At 41.3% G+C, this 23,166-nt stretch overlaps 1 protein-coding gene across 2 annotated transcripts in view; it reads right to left on the bottom strand.

Annotated features, from left to right (window-relative positions):
* The window catches only part of DNAH11 (dynein axonemal heavy chain 11), a 286,917-nt gene that overhangs the window by 154,983 nt on the left and 108,768 nt on the right, over window positions 1-23,166 (bottom strand). Inside the window, exons 33-42 of one of the 2 annotated variants that reach the window (XM_066240541.1) lie at window positions 22,769-22,925; window positions 22,140-22,285; window positions 18,501-18,617; window positions 13,791-13,929; window positions 10,942-11,034; window positions 9,473-9,667; window positions 8,276-8,353; window positions 5,582-5,714; window positions 2,641-2,768; window positions 1,521-1,669 (exon numbers count right to left, since the gene is read on the bottom strand). In XM_066240541.1, the coding sequence (XP_066096638.1) occupies window positions 1,521-1,669; window positions 2,641-2,768; window positions 5,582-5,714; window positions 8,276-8,353; window positions 9,473-9,667; window positions 10,942-11,034; window positions 13,791-13,929; window positions 18,501-18,617; window positions 22,140-22,285; window positions 22,769-22,925 (1,335 nt within the window). Of the gene's footprint in view, window positions 1-1,520; window positions 1,670-2,640; window positions 2,769-5,581; window positions 5,715-8,275; window positions 8,354-9,472; window positions 9,668-10,941; window positions 11,035-13,790; window positions 13,930-18,500; window positions 18,618-22,139; window positions 22,286-22,768; window positions 22,926-23,166 lie in introns of those variants that run through there. The other variant, XM_066240539.1, reaches the window with a different exon arrangement.

The raw sequence follows: 23,166 nt of genomic DNA, 5'->3' as shown, positions 1-23,166 counted from the left end.
AGACATACCTACGCTCACTAAATGCTATGTTTCTATCTAAGGGATCCATATGACCTATTATTACTTATTCACTTCTTCAACAAATACCAATTTGTTTAAACATATACAGGGTATGAACAGGGTAATGTCCAACTAAAAACGACAAAGGCATACAGGTGCTAATTTAATTATCTTTCAATTAGCCTAATTAACCAGCTTTAAATTTCATTGCTAACACTTTCTTCAAAAGATGAAAAGTAGAAATGGTCGCAAGAACAACAAAACCAAACAACTATGTTTAAAAATAGGCAAAGGACTGAAATAGGCATTTCTCCAATGAAAATATACAGTTGGGTCAATAAAGACATGAAAAGATGCTCCACATAACTCATCATTATGAAAACACAACTCCAAACTGAAATGAGATACCATTTCACACCCACTAGGACGGCTGTTATAAAGACAAATAGAGCACAAGTTCTGGTGAGACATGCAGAAACTGGAATCCTTGGGCACTGTTGGTGGGAATGTAAAATGGTACAGTCGCCATGGAAAATAGTATGGTAGTTGTTCTAAAGAATGAAAATAGAACTACCATACGATCTATTACTTCCACTTCTGAGTATATAGCCAAAATAATTCAAAGTAGGAACTCAAAAAGGCATCTGTGTGCCCATGTTCGTAGGAGCATTATTTGCAACAGCCAAAAGACAGAAGCAGCTCAAGTGCCTGTTGACAAATGAATAAACGAACAAAATGTGTACACACATACAATGGGGTATCGTTCCGCCTTAGAAAGAAAGGAAGTTCTGGCATGTGCTCTAACAGAGATGAACCTTGAAGACATCGTGCTAAGTGAAATAAGCCCGTAACCAAAGGACAATGATTGTATGCTTCTATTTACGAGCATTACCTAGAGTATTCAAATAGAAAGGGGCTGAGGCAGTAGGGACCGGGAAGTCACTGTTTAATGGGTATGGGGCTTCAGTTAGGGAAGATAAAACTAGTTATGAAGATGGTTGGTGGTGATGGCTGGACAACAAAGTGAATGTAGTATTGAACTGTATGTACAGTTCACTGAATGCTAATGAACTGTACACTTAAAAATGGTTAAAATGGGCCCTGGCCAGTTGGTTCAGTGGTAGAGCGTCAACCCAGCATGTGGAAGTTCCAGGTTCAATTCCTGCTTATGACACACAGGAGAAGTGACCATCTGCTTCTCCACCCCTCACCGCTCTTTCTCTCTCTCTATTCTCCTCCCACAGCCAGGGCTCAATTGATTCCAGTGCAATGGCCCCAAGCACTGAGGATGGTTCCATGGAGCCTCCATTGCAGGCACTAAAAATAGCTCAGTTGCAAGCATGGCCCCAAAGGGGCAGAGCATCAGGCCCAGATGGGGGTTGTTGGGTGGATCCCAGTCAGGGTGCAATGCGGAAATCTATCTCCCTCTTCTCGCTTGGAAAAGAAGAAAAAAAATGGTTAAAATGGTCAATTTTATATTACGTCTATTTTATCACAATTTTTACAAAAACAATACTCACGGATTCCATCCCAAATCCTGAGGGTTCACATACAGAATGCCAGCTCTGGAAACAGTAGCCGGGGTTGCTGTCCTTAAGTGATGGATCTCAAAGAGCAGCCTCATGGAGGGAGTGAGGGCTATGCGCTCGTTGCTGGCCAAGGTCAGCACCTGGACAGAGGAGCACAGCATAAAGACGCCCTGTCATTCTGCAGCCGAGCAACACTGCCAGTTTGCCATAGCAACACAAAGTACTTCCTCCAGCAGAAGTGCCAAAGGCTATGAGCTCACTGTCCTGGGTTAGAAGTCCTACCGTTTGAATGAAGATCTCAGTTTATTCCGGAGGAGCTTACTGACCCCTGAGGAACAAATTCACCAACATGGATCTGCTGATGTTAATCTTTTAATAACTGTGGAAATTATTACTAAATACAAGACATTTGTTCTAAGAGTTGACCACATGAAAAGGCCTGAACACCACAAAAATAAACTTTATAATCTGAAATACCACAGTTATCAGTTTTCCTGTAGAAACTCATGCAAGTATTAAGTTTTATGATAAATAATGTCTTAGTTCAGAAAGCAGTGATTACTGTTAGTTTAAAGGAGGTAACTAATTCTATCCTATAGTAGTGAGCATTTCTGATTTCTCTCTCCTGACCCTAACAGCAGGCCTGGTGTTGCTTAAGTGGCATCTCACGGGCCTTTACCATCATCCTTTGATTTTGCTGGGAATGCTGAGTTAACCATGACAAAATGCTTAGGAATGCATTTATACTCCATCGGAAGCCACGGGAACTATTTCAAATTTGTCCTTTATTATCCAAGTATTCCTTCCTTAAAGATAAGATGTAAGAATTTATGCCTAGCTCTACAAAAATGGTAAAATGTATATGAGCTAAAATCTTGACTACACAGATCTTTTTAAAGATGGCTAAATTTATACAGACAAGAAAAAACAGATTCACTTAAATTCTTTAACAGTAAAATGAAAAGAATTCGCAGGAAAGTGTCACGTATCAAAACAGTAACTATATAATGAACATCAGGCTTAATACTTAAAAACCAATACCATAATCGACAAGTGAATAGGACTCTTAATGCACTGCAGGTGTTCTGGTTAAGGCTTATCACGGACCCACCTTGTTATCATCCATAACCGTATTTAGTGATTCAATCCACATGGGATCGATATCTCCATCCAAGATGATCCATTTTGGGCCATCATGCGTAAGATTTGCTTGTTCTCGCAGAATGGACGAGAAGAGACCTTTAAATTAATAGTAAACACTCATGTACCATGTCAAGTTCCCACCATCAGCAACACTAAAAAGTATCTGCACAGCCTATTCCCTTATATTACTGAGGTGTCTGGTCAATGTCACATCAGAGACTTCCTTGGTGATCCTGTTCATAGAAACCTACATCATCATTCTCATCATATACGTTTATATCCATATACAGTATATTAAATATATATATGGTGGAGTGGAGAGCTGTTTTTTTTTTCTATTGGAAGCTCTCTCATTAAATATATAAATTTGCTGCAAACTTGTTGCTTCTCTCTGGCGGGCAATGTGTCCTACCTTTCTAGCCATACCTGGGCTCTAGACCAAAGGGGCAAGTTCCACTTTTGTGAAAAGGTTCCGCAACCTGAATGAGTTTCCCTGTGTGTCAAATAAAGATGATAGTAACTTCCTTGAAGAACAGTTGTGGGAATTGATAAAAGGTAGCACACATGAAACTCAAAACTTACACCAAATAAAGACATTATCCTTTTTTATGCACATACCTTTAGTATCTATTTTAAGTTGAACATTAGTTTATTTCACCTTCTCCATTTTTCTATAACAACATTCAAGGGACATAATTCTAAAGCTAAAGTATTTAGAAGTGTGCCTGGCCTGTGGTGGCACAGTGGATAAAGCGTCAACATGGAACACTGAAGTTGCCGGTTCGAAACCCTGGGCTTGCCGGGTCAAGGCACATACAGGAAACAACTATTATGAGTTGATGCTTCCTGCTTTCCCTCACCATTTCTCTCTCACTCTCCTCTCTCTAAAATCAATAAAATCTTTAAAATAAAGTATTTAGAAGTGTTATAAACTTCCTGGAAACCTTTGATCATTGGGATTATATTAAGTTATTATCATTATTTCACATGATATCTATATAAAAAATTTTTTTAAATTCATAGTCCTTTTTGCTGTTACTCCATATTTAAGTATTGTATATGTTACATGATGTATCTAATAGTTGATTTTTCACAACTCAAGTATATAATACTATGGTGAAAAATGGTTTAATGCATGTATATGGAAGGTTCTGTTTCTCTGTGAACTATTTTGTGTAAAAATAAGCAACTTTGTAGAACATGGCAACATGATTCAAAAAAGCCAGCATGACTTGAATAGCTTCCATGGATTTTCAGAATAAACTGGTATTATTCCCTTCCCACCACAGTTCTTTAAAAAAAAAAAAAAAAAGATATAAAGCTAAGAGTAATTTTTTTCTTCTTTGTATTTTTCTGAAGTGAGAAGCAGGAAGGCAGAGAGACAGATTCCCACATGTGCCCAACCGGGATCCACCCAGCAGCCCACTAGGGGGCAATGTTCTGCCCATCTAGGGCATTGCTCCATTGCTCAGCAACCAAGCTCTTCTTAGCACCTGAGGCAGAGGACATGGAGCCATTCTGGGGCCAACTTGCTCCAATCAAGCCATGGCTACAGGAGAGAGAGAGAGAGAGAGAGAGAGAGAGAGAGAGAGAAGTGAGAGGGGAAGGGGTGGAGAAGCAGATGGGCTCTTTTCCTGTGTGCCTTGATCAGGAATTGAACCCGGGACATCCACACACTGGGCTGACACTCTACCACTGAGCCAACTGGCCAGGGCCAGTGATAAGGGTATTGACCAGGAATGCTGAGGTCACTGGTTCAAAACCCTGGGCTTGCCCAGTAAAGGCACATATGACAAGCTAGCAATGAACAAATAAAGTGAAGCAACTATGAGTTGGTACTTCTTGCTCCTTCCCTCCACCCCACCCCCATCACCATAAAATAAATAAAATCTTAAAAGAAAAAGAGCGCCCTCTGTCTGCTGTATGGAAAGTTAACTACAAGGAGACCAATTGGACTAAATGGCAGCTGCAGAGAAATACTAAAATACAATATGCATTTTAAAACTAAAGACTAGAGCAGGGGTTCCCAAACTTTTTACACAGGGGGCCAGTTCACTGTCCCTCAGACCGTTGGAGGGCTGGACTATCAAAAAAACTATGAACAAATCCCTATGCACACTGCAGATATCTTATTTTAAAGTAAAAAAACAAAACGGGAACAAATACAATATTTAAAATAAAGAACAAGTAAATTTAAATCAACAAACTGACCAGTATTTCAATGGGAACTATGGGCCTGCTTTTGGCTAATGAGATGGTCAATGTGCTCCTCTCACTGACCAGCAATGAAAGAGGTGCCCCTTCCGGAAGTGTGGCGGGGGCCGGATAAATGGCCTCAGGGGGCCGTAGTTCGGGGACCCCTGGACTAGAGGATCTGCTATAAAGTTGAAGGTAGAGTGTGAAATGGGGAAAGGACTCAAAGGTGACGCCAAGGACATTTAATGAAATGAGAAGTAATAACAACATTTTAGCAAAGGAGTTGGCTTGTCTGCAAATATTTTCAAGGCAAGGAACAGGTCCCACTGACTTCTGTTCCTGGCACCTAGAACAGTGCCTGCCTGGAACTCAGTGTCTTCTATGTCAGATCAGGTACCTCGTGAGTGTTCCCCGAGGCACTCATGTCGGCTTCTTCCGTGGCTATCACAGAGCCCTGACACCACTGACGTGGGGTAAAATACACAGCTCTGAGCACAAACCTGCTGATTGCAAATTGACCACTTATTCAAATCTAGCTTGAATTTATAGGTTATAAATGCCGTTGTGAGCTGCTCTATCTCCAGTAATGCCAACGCATAAACAGTAAATCTAGTAAATCTACAACTGTGACTAAAATTGGCTTGAACTGAGAAATGGTTTTCTGGATAAAAATGAGAAATTTTTAGCACTTCAAAAGGGGAAATACTACTTGCCATCTTTCCATTCTCGGGTAGCGTGATGTATGAAACCAAAGAGTTCGTCTGTTGTCACAGCTTTAGGGTTTAAGTCATTCCAAATGGGTTTTCGTTTCATGTTAACATATGTTCGGTTCAGCGTTCTCAAAATCTGAAGGAAAGAAGAAGAAGAAAAAAAAGAAAGCCAAGAAAATTAATACTAGCGCAATCCGAATGGGAAGCAGAAGATTTTGAAGAATTTTCCTTATTCATTATATGTTCCCTGATAGTCTATGTATTTTAAGATTCAGAACGGGAAAAATTTGCACGTGTACATTTTCCTTATCATCTTGAAAAGTTTAATCCTGTGATCCCTTAGGATCCGTTCACCTGATTTTCTGAACAATGTAGACTAGAGAAAGTCACTCTACCATTTGAGATTGGTAACCATGTATGTAAAGTGACAAACTACATGTAAGTAAGTGTTCCTGTTCATGCTACTAAAAACCACTCTGCCTGTATTGTTTAGATTGTGCCCCAAATTTAGCTTGCGTCAGAATGGCTTAGACTGAGGATGTTAAAACACAGACTGCGGGACTCAATCTCAGAGTTTCTGAGTCAGCAGGTCTGGGGTGGGACTGATGACCTGCATTTCTAATGAGGTCCCAGCTGGTGCCTGTGATGCTGGCCTGGACCAGCTTTGAGATCTAGTGACCTGGAGCAGTAGTTCTCAACAGCAGATTGTCTTGAACTCCAGGAAGAGGGCGTGCTACTGGGCATCCCATGATCAAGGGCCAGGGATGCTGCTAAACATCCCACAAGACACAGGACAGGCCCAGCGACAAAGCGCCATCTGGTCCAGAATGTCCGTAGTGCTGAGGCTGAGAATGCCTGATGAGGAGAAGCCTCTTGGAGAAGAGCTCACAGGACGGGGGCCTAATATATGTCTGTTTAAGAAACTGACTCCTGGCCCTAGCAGGTTGGCTCAGTGGTAGAGCGTCGGCCTGGCGTGAGGGGGACCCTGGTTCGATTCCCGGCCAGGGCACATAGGAGAAACACCCATTTGCTTCTCCACCCCTCCTCCTTCCTCTCTCTCTCTTCCCCTCCTGCAGCCAAGGCTCCATTGGAGCAGGGATGGCCCGGGTGCTGGGGATGGCTCCTTGGCCTCTGCCCCAGGAGCTAGAGTGGCTCTGGTCGTGGCAGAGCGACGCCCCGGAGGGGCAGAGCATTGCCCCCTGGTGGGCAGAGCATCGCCCCTGGTGGGCGTGCTGGGTAGATCCCGGTAGGGCGCATGCGGGAGTCTGTCTGACTATCTCTCCCCGTTTCCAGCTTCAGAAAAATACAAAAAAAAAAAAAAAAGAAAAGAAACTGACTCCTTAACCCAAACATCTGCCCCAAGTATCCTTTTTCTCTCTGCCAAAAACAGCGGGTTTTATTTCAGATAGTTCCCGTCCTGGTCTTCGCACAGGCTCAGAAGGACTGAAGAGCAACTGCCAAACACTGTGGAACAAGGAGGTGGAAAGAGCGCGGTCCTGTCTTGGGCGCTCTGGTTACATCAGCGTCAGGAAAGGCTGACCAGGCAGAGTGGGGAAAGGCAAGGCGAGAGCAGCTGAATGCCTTAGGAATATCACGCTGACATTTACAAAAATCATCAACCTCCTGAAAAGTACAGAATTTAATTATTCCCTCCTTAAACCGTGGCCCGCATCTGGAACTTACCCTAACAAAATAATTTCAGGTCTTTCAGTGATCCACTTTAGTATTTCAATTATCACATTTTTCACTGCAAAGATCCCTCCACAGGGCCTTCCTTTACGACCGTTCCAGTCAGGGTTCAGATCTAAATATTTATACTTGCTAGTTCCCTATGCACCCGTGGGCATAAAATCTCTTATGCCCACTCTGATTATTTATGGTTGATGGCTACTAGTTATGTTCATACCCAAGCACCCTGAATTAAAATGCATGCATTTCTGCATACACTGTCTGTCAACCAAAAAAAAAATAGTAAGTATGTCACCAGAACTGTCAGTAAGAACAAGCAAAATCAAGCAGGGAACTAAAAATGGGAATAACCACCATGGACTGTCATACTGTGCAGAGTATATCACACCTAATGCACCTGACAGGTACCTCCCAACACACAGAATAGGTACCTCAAAAATGTGGGTTTTGCTGCCTTCCCCCCCCCAAGTTTTGTTTTGGCCCTCTAGGGTCCTCTATTCTGAGAGAGTACTGAAGGAAAATAGTTGGATTTTCTTAATTATCTGAGGAGAACCCAGGATAACTTGGAGAAGATAAGTGTTGACATCTGTGGGTAGGGCCAGTTCAACTCTGAGGCCAGGAGTCTTGTTCTAGAGTCCCTCCATATGTAAACTTTGGATAGAAGAACTCAGGCAGAATCACATGGTTGAAGGAGGCATTAAACAGGATGGCTTCCATCTAAATGAATGACTAGGATGCGGATATCTCATGTGGAAAGCCCACTCCTCATCCCAGCTTACCTTCCCTGTTTAAGTGGGATGTTCTATTTGTTACTCTCTCCCAGTCCCCAACACAAAGGAAAACAGAGTCAACTGATCAAAGAACAGTATCAGAATTTCAGGTACTAACTCAAAATTATGATGGACTTCACTGAAAGGAACGCAAATAGAATTGAAAGTAGCCTCCCCTCCACCCCCTCAAAAAGATTTCTCCTCCTGCGGTTGAAAGGCACCAGACCATTTACTGTACCTTACTCTTCCCCGTGCCCGCGTTCCCAACCACGAAGACGGAGTGCCGCACGGCCAACAGCTCTTCAAGCTGGACAACCTGCAGACAAACAGCCGGTCACTAGCTTCCTTTAAGGAGTTTGTGGTTTAAAAAAAATAAAACAGCCTGACCAGGCGGTGGCGCAGCGGATAGAGCATCGGACTGAAATGTGGAGGACCTAGGTTCGAAACCCCAAGGTCGCCGGCTTGAGCACGGGCTCATCTGGCTTGAGCGCGGGGTCACTGGCTTGGCTTGAGCGTGGGATCATAGACATGACCCTAAGGTCACTGGCTTGAGCTGAAAGGTTGCTTGCTTGAGCAAGGGGTCACTCACTCTGATGCAGCCTCCCCCCCTCCTCCCCCCCCCCGTCAAGGCACATATGAGAAAGCAGTCAATGAACAACTAAGGAGACTAAGGAGCCGCAACGAAGAATTGGTGCTTCTCATCTCTCTCCCTTCCTGTCTGTCTGTCCCTATCTGTCCCTCTCTCCGTCTCTCTCTCTGTTACAACCCCCCCCCCAAAAAAAACCTACTCATTTCTGCCCAATTCTTTCCTTACAATCCAAGCCAGCCCCCACTGACAATATTAAACATTATATATGATACAAGATCGGGCAAAAGCAGGTTTACAGTTGTGAGTACACGAAACACAGACTTTATTTTTGTAATTTTTTTTATTAATTATTGTATTATTTTCCATATGAACAACAGTAAACCTACTTTGGCCCCACCCAGTGTACCAGAAAACTTAAAACAGATGGGAAGGGCAGAGTTGAGTTTCTCCTATTTTCTCTAAACTGAAGAGAAAAGAGCAAAATTACTTTTTTAGTACATGTCACCAAAAAGAACCAAAAAATTTTATAAACTAATGAAAAAGATGCCTACATTAAAAACATGACTTAACCATATTTGTGTTTTCATTTTATAAACTAATGAAAAAGATGCCTACATTAAAAACATGACTTAACCATATTTGTGTTTTCACCTTCTCACAGATTGAGACAACACGCTCTATTGACTTTGATATAGACTGCCATATTATGCTTTAAACAAGTAAATGCCAAAATCATACTAAGGTGAGTGTAATACATAAGTTGAAGTCTTGGTCCAGTGCCAGTAAACGACATTGACTGTCACCGTGCATTTTAAGGGCTGCCAGGACGAGGGAGTCTCCCTTTACCTTGAGGACGAAGCTCTCCTCGGGCTGCAGGTGCAGTTCCACTGTGGACCGCCTGACCATCTGTTCAAAGTCAGGCGCCCTCCTCCGGGGCACAACAAGGGCGGGAAACAGGTCACCAACCAGGCCCAGAAACACAGGGATGTCGTCAGTCACTATCTTAGGCATATTGAAGTCCCTTAGTGCTCTCATGAGCACCTAGAAAAGAGAAGACGCTTTATTTAAAAAGCCAATGCAATGTCTAACAAACACCCAAACAGCTAAAGATATTTTTAATTCTCATATCTGAAGCATGAGGCTCGATACTGTTCTCTACTGGGAGGGCATTCTACCCACAGGGAGACTGAACACTTGCAAGGTCACAGATCAGAACATGAGAAGGCTCTGCTGGTACCATGGACAATCTGAGACTAATGTCACCAAGGAGGTTCTGGTCCATCCCTACCAATGATCTGCTCTGATCCTGAGAAAGGGTCTGGGCCCTTCTCTCCTCCATCCTCAAACTCCAGGATGTAAGTTAACCAGGCCCATTAGACCATTTTGTTCAAAGTACTCTGAGAATCTCAGAAGAATAAACTCAACCATTTTCAGTGTGGGTTTTGTTCTATATTGGCTGAAAACCAAAGAGGGTTTTAGATGTTAAAAGCAGGAGCTTAAACAACAGGATGACTTGTACAGAAAGAGGTAAGCATTTCAACCACAGCAATAACATAGCAGGAGAACAAATAAATGCAAGAAAATCCTGACCCCATCATGAACTGGAACAGAGAGGAAGGGAGAGATTGTAAAAAAAGAAGGTAGAAAAATCCCATAATAAATATCCTTTCACAGAAAAGGAAAATCACAGGATAGATCTATTTGTTCCCACCTTCTCAAGCCATATTGTATGTATACACAGTGCTGTATATTCAGTGCGTTCACTGAGTATTGGATAGAGAAAAATGGACATGTGGCTGTTACTGTTTCTTCCTAGGAGGGGTAATTCCCTAGTAGGTCAGAATAACCAATGAAGCATCTCGCTGGTGTCTGGTGATCAACATTCCTGTTCCATTCTTCATGCCCATCTAACTAACATCTTATAAGGTGGATGTACTTTCTCCCATTAGATTATGTCTTCATTGACTTTTTCAGGATGAATACCCCAGGATTAATCAGACCTTCTAAATGTTCCCCAGAGGAAATTAAACAGCTATTCCTGAATTAGTTGATAATGACTGCCAAAATATTGTTTGGAGCTGACATTTCAAAAGCTCTTAGAAAATCATATTTTCTTTCCTACACTCATATCCTTTTCCTCAAGAATTCTTGTGGTCTTTGTAATGTAAAAAAATACCAGTCCTCGAAATATCAAACATTAAAAACAGATGCTATGTTTTTAAAGGTCCTTTTATGCATGACCCACCCTCCAGGTATACACTTCTATGAAGCCATTTAGCTACTTACTCAACAAAATCACATTAGTGTTGCATTACCTGATCTTCAGGTCTATTTTTGTCCCCTCGTTTCAGGGAGCCGGCTACAACCAAGACAGACTTCACAGCACGAAGTCCCCAATCATAATGATCCTAAAATCAAAACACAGGCAAATTTTCTCAAAAATTGTGTGAGGGAATAACAGTCTCTCATTCGAGATGTATAAGCCGAAAGCTAAGAGTTCAGATACATGCATCCTTCAAGAATGCGATGTAGTATTTCCCTCCCCTCTTTGAAATCATGACAACCATGTCCCTCCGGCTTCTTCCTGCTTCTCTCGCCAGATTCTCTGCCTCTGCCAGCAAATTTCTGCTTCCCACAGCATTCTTTTATTATTTTTAAAAATGTATTTTAGAATTTACTGAGTTCACATGGTTTGCCAGACTATAGAGGTTTCAAGTGGACAACTCAACACACACCATCTCCACACTGCAGCGTGCCCCTGGACCCCGCCCCAAGCAAAGCCTCTTCCCGCCCCCCCCCAACTTTGCCTTCCACCCTCGTCCCGCCTGGCTGCTGCCACTCTTCTCTATCTCTGTGTTCTGTATATACAGTGTGTCCGTAAGGTCATGGTGCACTTTTGACCAGTCACAGGAAAGCAACAAAAGACGATAGAAATGTGAATTCTGCACCAAATAAAAGTAAAACTCTCCCAGTTTCATACCTATTCAGTGCAGTTCGATGTGGGCTCATGCACAGATTTTTTAGGGCTCCTTAGGTAGCTATCCCATATAGCAGGGGTCCCCAAACTATGGCCCGCGGGCCGCATGCGGCCCCCTGAGGCCATTTATCCGGCCCCCACCGCACTTCCAGAAGAGGCACCTCTTTCATTGGTGGTCAGTGAGAGGAGCATAGTTCCCATTGAAATACTGGTCAGTTTGTTGATTTCAATTTACTTGTTCTTTATTTTAAATATTGTATTTGTTCCCGTTTTGTTTTTTTACTTTAAAATAAGATATGTGCAGTGTGCATAGGGATTTGTTCATAGTTCTTTTTTATAGTCTGGCCCTCCAACGGTCTGAGGGACAGTGAACTGGCCCCCTGTGTAAAAAGTTTGGGGACCCCTGCCATATAGCCTCTACAGACTCGTCACTGACTGATGGCCTACCAGAACGGGCTTTCCCCACCAAACTGCCGGTTTCCTTCAACTGCTTATCCCACCGAGTAATGTTATTCCTATGTGGTGGCGCTTCGTTATAAACGTGCCAATATTCATGTCGCACTTTGGTCACAGATTCGAATTAAGCGAGCCACAGAACACACTGAACTTTCCTCTGTACCGTCCACATCTCCACCGGCATGGCCATGGGCTGCTCCACTATATACATGATGTTATGTCATCATCTGCACATGCGCACATGCTGCCACATCATCCTACAGAAACTGGGAGGGTTTTCCTTTTATTTGGTGCAGATTTCACATTTCTATCATCTTTTGTTGCTTTCCTGTGACTGGTCAAAAGTACACCATGATTTTACGGACATACTGTGTATGTATGCTTTCGGCTAACCTCTTCACCTTCATTTGCCCGAAGCTCCATCCATAAATTTGATTCCTTTCTTCCTTAAAACTGCGATAATCTTTTCACACTCCACTGTATTCCAATTCTTACTTCATGAAAACTGAGTCTCTGAAATTCTTTGAGGTCATAAATCTGACTTGTTTTCATTTCTTTCATCATCAAAAATAATCATATTACTTAGATATAAGAGACGCTCTCTAATTGTTTAAAAATGACTACTAAAAATGAAAATATGTAATTCTAACTCCACATTTCCTAATGTCAATGACATTTTTTTCTTCTGACTTTTCCCCTTATGAAATTAAAATGGGATCACTGAACAAAAAGATATTACAAACAAGGAGGAAAATGAAAAATACTCAAAAATCTTATTACCCAGAGACAAATGTTAAATATCACAAATATTTTCCAGTCACTTTATATGTATATGAAACATACAGAAAAATATAAATACATGTAAATTGAAGGTCACGTCGATTGTTTGGTATGCTGTATTTTTTTTTGCATACAAATTGTCAACATTTTCCATATTAAATTTACTATAGCTTCCCCCCAGAATGTAAACTCAGTTATTAAGATGACAACATAAATTTATCTCTCAGATTCCAAATTTCACCTCAATAGTGGGTAACTTACAGAATGAGAACAGGTAACTGGGAGGTTAAACTGTGGTGTTTTAATACTTTCGTTCTGAAACAGCTGCTAAGTAATGTCACTAGGAATTAACGAAAGGTCAAAGGACCCAAGTCAAAGGAAGCCAAAGAGCTGAGTTTAAAAATCACGGTGCTAGTCCACGTGTAATGTTTGTGGTGTATCAGCAGCTTCAATGGAACTGTGAGAAGCTGACGACTAAGAGAATAAAATAGTTAAGTTTGACCCATTTCAGAGACCAGAGAACTGGTGAGCAAAAGTTAAAAAAAAAAAATAAAAGCAAACTCTTTATTCTCAAATGAAGGATTACCAACAAATGGCTCTCATGGACACGCTTGCCTTCTCTCACTAGAAAATAATATTCTCACCGAGAAAAGGAGGCATCATAAAATTCCACTTATAACATCGGCCAAGTTTAAAGAAAATCATAAAGCTCATTGGCAAAAACTGTATTAAGGACAAATTAAACATGGGACTTAAAATAGCCCATACTTAATTTCAGGGGGAAAAAAATAAGAATTGTCAAAATACAGATTTTCAAAATTTTATAGAAAAAAGAAACATCCTTGTAAATGTCTAACTGCAGTTTGAAAGATAAATTACCCAGCCTTGGTATTTCAAAAGCTGTTTTAATGGGATGTAAAAACCAAGAGAAAGTAACAAAAGACTTCTCACCTGCTTGGAGAGCAGCTCCCTGCAGAGCGTGTACAATGCAATGAACTTCCGGGCTAATGAGCGTGCGTCCACAAAACCTTCGGCAACTAACATGATTTCACAGATTAGCTCAATGTCAGGGGCAACCATGGCACAGGGTCTGAAAAGCAAATATGAAATCTGGTTTTAAAATATGATAAGGTAAAAGGTACAAATTGCCGAAATCAAACTGATTAATCTGTATCAACATTCTAACCATTCCCAAGCAGGTCACAATTATCTGTCAATCACAGCTAACAAGACCTTTCACTTCAACTTAAAAAAATGTCTATTAGGAACTAGATACACACAAAAAAGATGCAAACTTGTTCCAGACTTTCATGGCAAAAGCAGGGGTGCACTGTCTGCTGATTCATGTGGAATAACTTCCACTGTGGCTGATTTCTATCTACCAACGTGACCGCTAAACATGGAGCTGGGAAGAGCCACCCACTAATGCACCACCGTACACACACAATAGACCTAAGTTATCTTAAGAGCGCATTTAAAAAATAGAGTAAATTAATTAGGAAGTGAGTTTTCAGTATTTATCACCTTTGTTTTTAACAGTTTATTTAATCAAAAGTGTATATAGTTTTTATTAGTGGCTGTACTTAACAAGCCACCTGGCAAAATCCACGAAGATTTAACCATTAGCTCTTTTATGCTCATACAAACTATCTATAGTATACCACTGCCTAAGGCCAGCCTACAGACAAAAGTTTATAAGATGAAAACTTATAAAAACATAGCTTTCAAATCTCCTTCCTTTTGGAGGACAACTGCTATTAAAAGCAACACTTGATAAAATTCCACTCAACTGAAGTCAAGTGCAAAAGAGGAGTCAGGATAAATGAATAAATTAAGCTCACTATTTTATACTTCTGAAACATTCCAAATATTTATCCACCTGGTTTTGTAAATATAATTGCAGTCTACTTCATGCAGATCTAATTTTTCATCCTAAACATTCCCCCGTCCCCCCTCCACCGGATCCATGTTAATGAGTACACATTTCCATCTAAGCCGGCCCCACAATTTCCCCCACATTTTTTACTCTTCAGCATATGAGAGAAGTAGTCATGATGAAGAGCAAATAAGGGAGAGAAAAAAGCTAGCAAATTTGCTTAATTGATACTTGCATTCATATTGACAACTAATATCGTTCTTCATGCCACAGAGGGTACTAAAGGCTTTGCAGGCACACTCTCCCTTCCTTCTCACACTTCCCTGGCTTTCCCAGAGGTGCAGGCTAAGATTCTGAGAAGCACAAGCACGTGCCCTAGGCCACATGGCAGGTGGGAGATGGAATCATGATCTCTCAAGGCTCGTGTGGAAGTGCTGCTCACCCACCCCTAAGTGTTACTGTCATCATCCAAACTGTCCTTCAAACCTTGATGGTCCGGTCCTTTCACCCCAACGTAAATGATGCTGTACTTAGTTGAACCAGATTTATGAAAGCTTTACAAAACAATTTCAAGTTTTAAGACCCAAATCAAGACATGTGTGAGATGAATTGGGTTACAAATGGAAAAATAATGGAAGGATGTACAATTTTCAAAGGAAAAATGTTCTGTAATTATTACATTTATTTCTAGACTAGTTAGTCTCTAGAATTTTTTTTCAATAAAAATAGACATTATAAAATTGCTATGCTATCAACCAAAACAAGTCTTTAATAGAAATACTAACAAAAATGGAAGAAAATACAAATGAATAGTCTAGATGAGAAAAACAAGCAAATTTTAAGCTTAAAAGAATCAAAAGAAATCACACTAAAAACCACTGAGGTTCTTACATTATATGTGAAATAGTTTATTGTTTTGAAGGCAGATTGTGAATAAAGATGCATATTGTGGACACTAAAGAACTAAAAAATAAAACCGATCATCAAGTTAAAAGAAAAATTACCCATATCAGACATAGCCTTCAGGACATCACTACAGATAATAAGAGAATATTAAGAGCATATTAATGCTAATAAATGAAATAATCTAGATAACCAAAGAAATTCCTTAAGAGATGCAAATGATCAAAAACAAATTCAAGAAGAAATTTTAAAATTTGAATAATTTCATAGATATCAAAGACATTGAAAAGATTCCAACAAAGAAAAGTCTAGGCCCAGATGACTTCACTGATTATGTCTATCAAATATTTAAGGGGCAAGTAGTACCAATCTTGTAACATCTCTTAACAAATAGAGAAGAAGAGAACATTTGCCAGCTCATTTCATGAGGTTATCATTACTCTGATGCCAAAACCAGATGAAAATATTATAAGATACTACAGATCAATGTCCCTCACAGCATAGATGTTTAAATCTTTAACAAAATAGTAGCATATTGAATCTATTGATACATATAAAAATAGTACCTCCTGACCCAGTGAAGTCTATATCAGGAATGTAATATTGAATTGTTTCACATTTGAAAAATCAATATTGTTCAGCACATTAACAGAAAAAAAAGGAAACCTGTAAGAAAACTATGAAACAAAACTTCTAGAACAACACATAGTTGAAATTTTTTTTTGCAATCTGGGACTAATCAAACGTTCTTAACTAGGATAGAAAAAAACAAAACAAATTGATAAACTATATCTCATCAAATTTAAAACTTCTATCTTGGATGAACACCACTAAGAAAATAAAAATACAAGCCACAAATTGAGAGAAAGACATTTGCAATAGATGTATTTAATAAAGAAATTGTACACAGAACACAGCACTTCACAAAAGATGGATGGGAATGGCCAGCAAGTTACAGGAATGATGTTCAACATCATTAGCCACCGTGAAAATGCAAACGAAGCCCTTATTCGCAAACCACTACAGGTATTGATCGACTTACGACCTATGGAACTTACAACCATTCGACTTTACGACCACAATTGCTAGCCATGACTGCTCCGCGTCTGGCAGCACAAGTGTTGCCCAGCTGGGCGTACAACAGTGTGGACCAGCTTCCGGCAGGACTACCATCTCCGCATGCACCATTTCAACTGTTATCCCAAACTCGGTACAGCAATCTGTGTTTTGTGTCTTGGATATTTTTCATCAAACTCCTCCCAAGATGTCTACCAAGAGGAAATTGTCTTTGTCTTTGACTTAAAGATTTGTATAACATCATTTCACAATACTGTACATATAGCCCACTCAACTTATGACCAAATCATGTTACGACTGGTCTGTTAGAACCAATCGTGGTCGTAAGTCGAACACTAGCTGTACATATCTATAAGACTGGCTAAAAGCAAAAATACTGACAATGCCAAGTTCTGACAAGAATGTAGAGCAAGTATAAAATGATACAACCATCTTGGAAACCAGATCGGCAAATTCTAACAAAGTCAAACATACCCTTGCCATGTGACTTAGCAACTTAGCGATTCAATTCCTAGAGGTCTTTACCCAAAAGAAAACATGTTCACACAAAGACTGTTCATGAAAGTCTATAGCAGCTTTATTCAGAATAGCCTCAAACTGGAAACAATCAAAATGTCGATCAACTGGTAAAAAAGTAAAAGAAATTGTATGTGTATATAAGAGAATACTAGTCAGCAACAAAAAGAAACAAACTATACTGATACACTCTTAACTCAGAAGAATCCAAAAACCATATCCTAGTTCAAGGAAAGAAGACAACACTCAAACAAATACAGCCTGTATGGTTTCACTTATGTGAACTCTAGGAGAGACAACTGTCATTCATTCAAAGTCACAGAAAGCACATGAGTAGTATGGGGGATTAACTTCAAAGGGCATGAGAGAACTTCAGGGTTGTTGCTAATAGTCCATTTCTTGATCGTGGTAGTATTTTCACCAACTATACACTTAAATGGGTGCATTTTATTTTGTGAAATGATCCCTGAATGAAGTTGATTTGAAACATGAATTAAACATAACCGGTTCAAATGAGAGAGCACAGATTCTCTGACAGACTGCTAATAAGCGTAGCTACTGGTATTTTTGGAAAGGAGGTCATCAATAGGTATTTTAATCTACCAAGTAATTCTAAATGTAGGAATCTATTCCGGGTAATAATCAGAAATAAGGATGACTATGTGAAGAGATGTTTATAGTCTGCTATTTGAAGAGCATAAGAAAACTGAAAAGAAAAACACAAATCCTACATGTCAATTGAGAATGGTGAGGAAAATAATGAATAAGCCACAAGTGAGACTGTTTCGGAGCTACATAAAATGGCATTTCCAAAGAATATTCAATACTATGATAAACTACTTGTGTCAAAATATTAAACGAGAACTAAATAAAAATTATGCCTAACCTACTCTATCTTAACTCTGTAAAACATGAATTATCGGACTACAAAAATATATACAATAATCATTATTTCTAGGTAGTAGAACTGTAATTGTTTTCTTTATTCGCTTCTATCTTTTTCCATATATTCTATAGTTTGTGAAAATTATGTATATAATAAAAATATCATTACAAAAGAGCTAGTATTAAATGTTCAAATGTACCACATGGCTTTTAAGGAATGATGTGGAGTCTGGTTGCATAGTGCAAAAAACTTCATTTATCATGGTGAAAGTTTTCTCTATCATGTGATCCCTAGGAAGGAATGAGGGGCTTTCCACGGCGGTTCTGAAATAAAAGCAGTGCAAGCCAGCGACGTTAGGTGGCATCAGAGCTCCAGATGCTGAACCACTGAGCCGAACACTTGCCTGAAAAGAGCTTTGAGATTTTCTGGGAGTTCTGTCCGGCCAGCGTACCCTGGGTTCATGGTAATAAATATTCCAACGGATGGCTTCAGTGTGATCGCTTCTCCAAGAAACACAAACCTACCGGAAGAAGAATGTTGATAAAATTAAATATGTTCGTTGAATATGAATGCACATAGACAAATGCAAACCACTGGCCAATGCAAACATTATTAGGAAGCCATTCATTCTGTGTAGTTTCCTTTAAAATTCATAAGCATACAGATCTTGTTAAGAAGCATGTTTATTAAAAATTCACGCTATCCCCTCCCAAAGGAATGATCAATGTGGGATAATTTTTTTATATTTTCAGCAAGCCGCAGGATGCTAGAACATACAAACGAGCACTTGGCTACTTTAAGTTAATAACATGTGATGCCATTTTTGCCTTCAAATGTGGGCTGCAATTCCTTGAATGCAGAGAGAAGGTGCCCGTGCTAAGGGGAGAAAGGGACTTCTTGTTCAGGCTATTTGCTCACCCCCACCTCTCCCTTTCTTCCTTCCTCCCTCCGATTAATTAACAAATACCCACGGCCAGCCACAGAGAGGCAGGCTAGCGCGGTGGCTATGACCGCTAGCTCTGGATCCAGACTGGGAGCTTCCAGAGGTCAACTCTACCACGTTAGGCACATTCCAATTCCCTCATCTAATTTAACAAAAGGATAATAGTATCATCCACCACCTTATTGGATTATATGAGGATTAAAAGAGATTATGTGTATAAATGGCTAGAGTACAATGCCTGGAACACGGTAAATACTCAACAGATGTTAGCTCTGACTCTGGCTGTTGTCATCATTAGAAGGTGCTGGAGAAGCAGGGAAGGTTTTCAGCAAGAGGTGCAAGGGCCCCGTTAGGCTGGTGATGGAATGAATTAGGTAACAGGCTGTAGGAGTGCAACTGACGGAGAAGGAAACTTCCACAGGCGGTAAATGAGACCAAGTATGAGGCAGTTTCTTGCTGGGAAAGGGGAGGACTTGGAGTCATTAAGGAGCTGGTCCTACGTCATACAGTGAGGAGGGAAGAGAGCCGCCATTTTTAGGACTATGAGCTTCTTAGGTTTCACAGAATAAAGAGACTGTGGATTTTGGACAGTCAAGGTAAGAATGGAGAAATCTGCATACCTAGACTATCTGGCAGACAGGACAGGGGAGGGCTGCTTGCAGAAAGAGAGGTGTCTATTGGAGCAGGTAACTGATTGCTCTTCCCATTCATCAGAGCAGGAATCACTGCAAATCAAAGGTATGGAACACAAGAGGGTACAGCCAGCAAGGTGCTGGAAGACTCTGTGGTAAAGGCAGGGTCCCACCTCTTAAATCCTCAAGGGTAAACTGTTTAATAAACCACATGCAATCCTCAAGGAGCCCAGCCACCTCTATGTGGGCTGGTGTGAAGATGAACAGGTACAACTCACATACAGACAGACACGGAGACCATCAAGAGGTATGGTGGGACTTTTCAGAAATCCTTGCATGGATCAGCTATACAGACCTCCATACAAAAAGATGGCTTCAAATGACAGCTGGGTTACCACAAAAAATAAGATTTTGATTAAAAGCTCAATCAAATATGCCTGGGGATGAAAGAGGAAAGGACGTCACTTCTCCAACACAGCCCTGGAGGAGGGCAGGTAAGGCAGCAGCTATCTGTGACCCACAGCCATGCGGTGGGCGCGCTGGGAGGTTTGCTAGCAGGGGGAACTACGCAGCTATAAATTATAAAACTGGGAACTTCTCAGCCCTGGCCAGTTGGCTCAGTGGTAGAGCGTCGGCCTAGCGTGCGGAGGACCCGGGTTCGATTCCCGGCCAGGGCACACAGGAGAAGCGCCCATTTGCTTCTCCACCCCTCTGCCGCGCTTTCCTCTCTGTCTCTCTCTTCCCCTCCCGCAGCCAAGGCTCCATTGGAGCAAAGATGGCCCGGGCGCTGGGGATGGCTCTGTGGCCTCTGCCTCAGGCGCTAGAGTGGCTCTGGTCGCAACATGGCGACACCCAGGATGGGCAGAGCATCGCCCCCTGGTGGGCAGAGCATCGCCCCTGGTGGGCGTGCCGGGTGGATCCCGGTGGGGCGCATGCGGGAGTCTGTCTGACTGTCTCTCCCTGTTTCCAGCTTCAGAAAAATGAAAAAACAAACAAACAAAAAACAAAACAAAACTGGGAACTTCTCTAATAGGTTCACAGTGTCCAGGGTGTCCTGATGGGGAGACTGTCCCTAGCTGAGCAAAATATCCTAGTAAATGGGTGTGTGGGGGGGTAAATGTTAGGTCAGATAAATGAAATTGCACTGCATGCCAAAAATGTTACAATGAAAATCACAACTGTGCACTATAATACTTATTTCTCACATTAAGCCAACGGTCACTGTCGTCTTTTATTTTTTTAGTGTGGCATTGTGTTGGGAAGTGGTTAGGTTCTGGATAGATTTGGAAAGTTTTTGGCTCAAATAACTGGAAGTAAGAATATATTTTACCGGGGGTGGGACAACTAACAAAGCAGGTGTTGGTGGAAGGCCAGTATTTTGACTTTGAGAGGACTGTGAGATATGTCAAGTAAAGTCTTACAATGCCCCAATAGTCAGATGGTACTGAAGGCCATGCGACTGGCTGAAGTCACCAAGGGAAGAGTAAAAGTAGAGAAAGAGATGTCTAAAGACTGAATAGGTCAGGAAGTAATAATCTCAAGTGAATAGGTCAGGAAATAGTAATACCAAAAGTAGCTAACACCAGTACGGTGCCAACTGTGTGTGTCAGGCATTTGTGCAAGGGCTTTGCATTGAATCATCACAGGAACCTGTAAGGTAAGGGGCTATACTTAGCCCCATTTTATAGATGAGAAGCAACAGCTCCGAGGGTGGGAGAAAACTGGGAAGGTGCGGGGTCCTAGAGCCCATGTGAAGAAAGTGTGTCCCGAGAGGGGAGGGACCAACTGTGTCAGATGCTGCCAGAAGGTCAAGTAAGGCCAAGATTGAGATGTGATCACCAGATTCAGCATTACAGAGGGCATTTTTTATTATTTTTTTTTAATCTTTCTATTCAGTGAGAGGAAGGAAGGCAGAGACAGACTCCCACATGCACCCAACCGGGATCCACCCGGCATGGCCACTAGGGGGCGATGCTCTGCCCACCTGGGGCGTTGCTCCATTGCAAACTGGAGCCATTCTAGCACCTGAGGCAGAGGCCATGGAGCCATCCTCAGTGCCTGGGGCTAACTCGTTCCAATGGAGCCATGGCTGCAGGAGGGGAGGAGAAGAGAAAGAGAGAAAGAGAAGTGAGAGGAGGAGGGGACGAGAAACAGATGGGTGCTTCTCCTGTGTGCTCTGACCGGAAATCAAACCTGAGACATCCACACGTTGGGCTGATGCTCTATCAACGGGCCAGGGCCCAGAGGGCATTTATTTTTAAGTGATTAAAATGACAGAGTATACTTTTGTTGCAGTTAACACTTAAAAACACTAAAATATGGGAGGTTATTCTAAGTAAGTATTCTCTCTTATTTTATTTACTTCATAGGACAGGGAGAGACAGCAGAGATTGTGAAGGTGAAGTTTACTACATTATTCCATGTTACTTTATTTGTAACAAGAGAAAAAAAGACACATGCCACTCACTTCTTTTTCCTGTTTCTGATGGCATCATGTATCATTTTCACTTGAACCGCCACCACGGACAGAACTTCCACAGAAATCCGATTGAACTCGTCAAAGCAGCCCCACGCTCCCGTCTGCACCAGTCCCTTGTAGATATTTCCTATGGACTAAATCAGGGGTAGTCAACCTTTTAATACCTACTGCCCACTTCCGTAACTCTGTGAATAGTAACATTTTCTAACCGCCCACCGGTTCCACAGTAATGGTGATTTATAAAGTAGGAAAGTAACTTTGCTTTATAAAATTTATAAAGCAGAGTTACAGCAAGTTAAAGCATATAATAATAATTACTTACCAAGTACTTTACGTCGGATTTTCGCTAAGTGTGGCAGAATAAATCTTTATAAAACAACTTACTATAGTTAAATCTATCTCTTTATTTATACTTTGGTTGCTCCGCTACCGCCCATCATGAAAGCTGGAATGCCCACTAGTGGGCGGTAGGGACCAGGTTGACTCCCACTGGGTTAAAATGATGGTGTGAGGCACGAAGAATTTAACAGAAGGGGAGAGAGGGTGAAGCTATTACTTTGAATCATTTCAAATCAGGAACAGCATTCTTAGACTACATCATTGTATGTCTGACTTACTTTGTAGTCCATTTGCTCTGAACAGTTGAACACGTAGACCATCATGCCAAGGGCACGTCCTAGATCTTTGGTGGTTTCGGTTTTCCCTGTACCAGCTGGGCCAGCGGGAGCCCCACTCATGGTCAGGTGAAGTGACTGAGTCAGAGTAATGTAACACCTTTAAGTGACAGAAAACACGCGTCACGGTCTAATAGGGGGGTTCTAGAAAACATGAAGGGCAATCCAGTTTGTTTTGAAGTTGAAGAAGTCAACACAGAGAATGTGATAATAGCCCGAACTATTGACACACCTTTGATCTGTTCATGGCAAGAATGAGAGTCAGAACAATATTTCCTACTCAATTTATTTTTAGGTTGGTTGTTTAACAATAATAGAGAAAAATGTATTGCTTTACCTGT

This window comes from Saccopteryx bilineata, chromosome 7 (assembly GCF_036850765.1).
Source record: "Saccopteryx bilineata isolate mSacBil1 chromosome 7, mSacBil1_pri_phased_curated, whole genome shotgun sequence".
Classification (NCBI taxonomy): Eukaryota; Metazoa; Chordata; class Mammalia; order Chiroptera; family Emballonuridae; genus Saccopteryx; species Saccopteryx bilineata.
The sequence above is the reverse complement of the archived record's forward strand: the minus strand, read 5'-3'. Positions and strand labels throughout refer to the sequence as shown.